Below are 2,761 nucleotides of genomic sequence, written 5' to 3' on the forward strand. Positions count from 1 at the left end.
TATCAAACTAAACAAAAAAACATATATATATATATATATATATATATATATATATCTATACATATCGAAGGCAATGTAACGTATACAACAAATATGATATAATACAACTATATTTATACAACTCACAATCAATGTACAATAGCTGTTTTCCAAGTGCCCTCCAGTAAGAACAAACAAATAGGCTAAAAAGCTTGAAACTATCTGGAGCTTTTTATCAGGTTTGTGACTAGATCCTGGGCTGCTCACCTATACTGATGCCTGCCTTAGCTGAATTACCGTTTTTTAAATTAACCGCTCAACCTTCTCTCCCCTTCACTTTTCTGTCTGACAGCACGTCCTCGCGGGAGCCAATCGCTGTTCTGGCATCCGTCTGCTCGGACGACAGCTTCAATTGAAGTGCCGCTCAGAGCGCCGGCGCCTCATTGTTTATATCCAGTGTTGGCCCATTTTTATCGACCCATTGTTTACCAAACGCCAGAGAAGATATGGTGAAACGGTGATCAAAAATTAGAATTAACTTAGAAAGTTGTGTTCGGCCCTTGTTATTAGATAGTGTTGTCAGAACTTTTTAGATATTCAAGTAGAATGCCCTGCTGACAAGAATGAGCGATAGATAATGCCCGGTGCCGATGTATGCAACGCTTTCTCGTGCACTAAGAAAAATGCAGATAACTGCGAGCGATAGGATTCCTCACTGATGCCAACTGTTTTCTCGGACTCAAATATCACAAAAGCTTTTTGCGTAACGTTAGCAGTATTTTAAAAAGTATCACTCGCCCAAGAATGGCACATGTTTTTGCTCTCACAAGTGATAGTGGCATTCCTATATTTAGTCGAAGTTTAGGAAATGCAGCGGAATCACCGTTGAATTTCGCCGAAATTGGCACCCTCAATGGAGTCCACTTATTCTGTGCTCTTCGTGGCGCTCAGCTTCATCGCTCAGAGACGTTCAACGGTACAGCCGTTCACTGGAAGGTCTATTATGACGCGATCACCTTGACTCTTGTTCTTCTATCCGACTGCCGGCCGGATTTCGTTTCCGAGGAACTTGTTCGTCAGCTGTTGGATAGCATCTTCCAGGTGCTTACCTTTCATGCGGGATTATCTTCTTTGAAAAACATTTCGATAAGTATCGAACGAGTGAAACGAGACATCAAGCCAGGCCTGGCTATCATCGACGCACTCGTCAGTTCGTTGATTGGCGAACGCGAGCAAGGCGAACCGCTTAGCGAAACTTTTCGTCCCCCATGTATCCTGCCGGCAACTATTCCTTATCACCCGCTGTTAGCTGGACCTGCTATACAGAACGTGTCCGTCTACCTTGAGGCCTACACGACAAGAATTGACGCCTCTTATGGGTTCGTCGTATTCGAGGATTTTCTGCTCCTCGGAACTAAAAGTTTCAACGCTTTGCCGACAGGCGATCAGTCGATTCTTGTGCTACAGGCAGCATTCGTTGAGATGGCCGCCAACAAGAGGGCATTCGAGGGCGGTATATTTTTACCGGATAGCTCGCCAGATAGCTGTAATCGACTCGTTGTTGTATGTGTCGGCGGAAACTTCCGAGTATGTGTGTTAGCGCTTCCGGAAACAAATATAGCTATTCTTGAAGAGCATGCCCTTGGTCTAGCGGCATTTCCACCCCATGTTCTCGAAGCCAATACGACAGCCTGGCTCCGAGAAAGCCGAAGGACCATCCTGGAGAATTTGCACCACTCGGTAGCGGCCTTATCATTTGTAGGCCGCAAAAGGCATCATTTGCGATGGTTTGCCGATCCCCAGCTAAAGGTCATGCTTCAACTGCAGGAATGCGTGAAGTTCAACTTTAGCACGGAGGAAACTGATGGCTTTTGCCGTTTCGGTGAATTGCCAAATAGCTACGTGGCCTGTCATCGAGTACACGATGGGCAAAAATTGTTTGTTGTGCTTAGCAATGTTCCTTTATTCGCCGTCAGCACTTTAGTAGATAAAATATTTAAATACATTTCGTCAAAGTGCTCGTAGAGAAAACTAAAAGACAAACAAAGTCAATATATAGCCCCAACCAGAGGAATATATACGACATGATAAGCCTGTACTTACGTGAAAAATATTATATCCCATCATGCGTGGACCTGCGAGTTGAAGTTGAAAGTTACAAACCATAGCATTCATTGAATGCTATGGTTTGTAACTTTGTAACTTCATTATTCAATATAGCGGCACCATTAACTTTTCGTCGTGGTGATGTTTGCAAGTGAAATCCGTTTTTGATTGCAATTTTTTTAAGTGTCAGTCAATGGTTGATTTTACCTTATAGCGATTGAAGAATACCCATGTATAATATTTTAGAATATATGGAAAAATTTTGAATTCAAAATGTTATATAGGTCAAAATTTACTTGTAGTCAATTTCTGCCATGAGCAAGAAAGGCATCATATTCGTCGAAAACGCTTCGATGATATGACTGAACAAAAAAAAATATACGTCAGCCATAAATAATTGTGTAAAACTAGAAGGAAAATATTTTTCTTCCTATAATAGGCTGTGATTATGGCTATAACAGAAGTTTTTCTTAATTATTTACTACTAAGTTAGGTAGGTAAAACATTATGATTAGTCTAATGTAGGTTTAAAGTCTGCTTTTGAATAACCCGAATGTGGCGCCATCTATGAGTTCGAGAGGAGGAAAGGAACTGTGCGTATCATTCTCTAAAACAAACCAATTTGACCCGATTGTCACCCGTACAATAATGCTGGCTATGCATGATTTTTGTATAA

At 41.5% G+C, this 2,761-nt stretch overlaps 1 protein-coding gene across 1 annotated transcript; it reads left to right on the forward strand.

The window, feature by feature from the left end:
- Positions 1 to 430: 430 nt before the first annotated feature.
- Positions 431 to 2,548, forward strand: LOC111273159 (fuzzy planar cell polarity protein-like protein). Its single transcript, XM_022854842.2, has one exon. It carries the CDS (start codon positions 784 to 786, stop codon positions 2,002 to 2,004), a length of 1,221 nt encoding a protein of 406 aa, XP_022710577.1. The 5' UTR covers positions 431 to 783; the 3' UTR covers positions 2,005 to 2,548.
- The last annotated feature ends 213 nt before the right edge of the window (positions 2,549 to 2,761 follow it).

The sequence above is a fragment of the Varroa jacobsoni genome, unplaced genomic scaffold (assembly GCF_002532875.2).
Source record: "Varroa jacobsoni isolate VJ856 unplaced genomic scaffold, vjacob_1.0 contig05121, whole genome shotgun sequence".
NCBI lineage: Eukaryota > Metazoa > Arthropoda > Arachnida > Mesostigmata > Varroidae > Varroa > Varroa jacobsoni.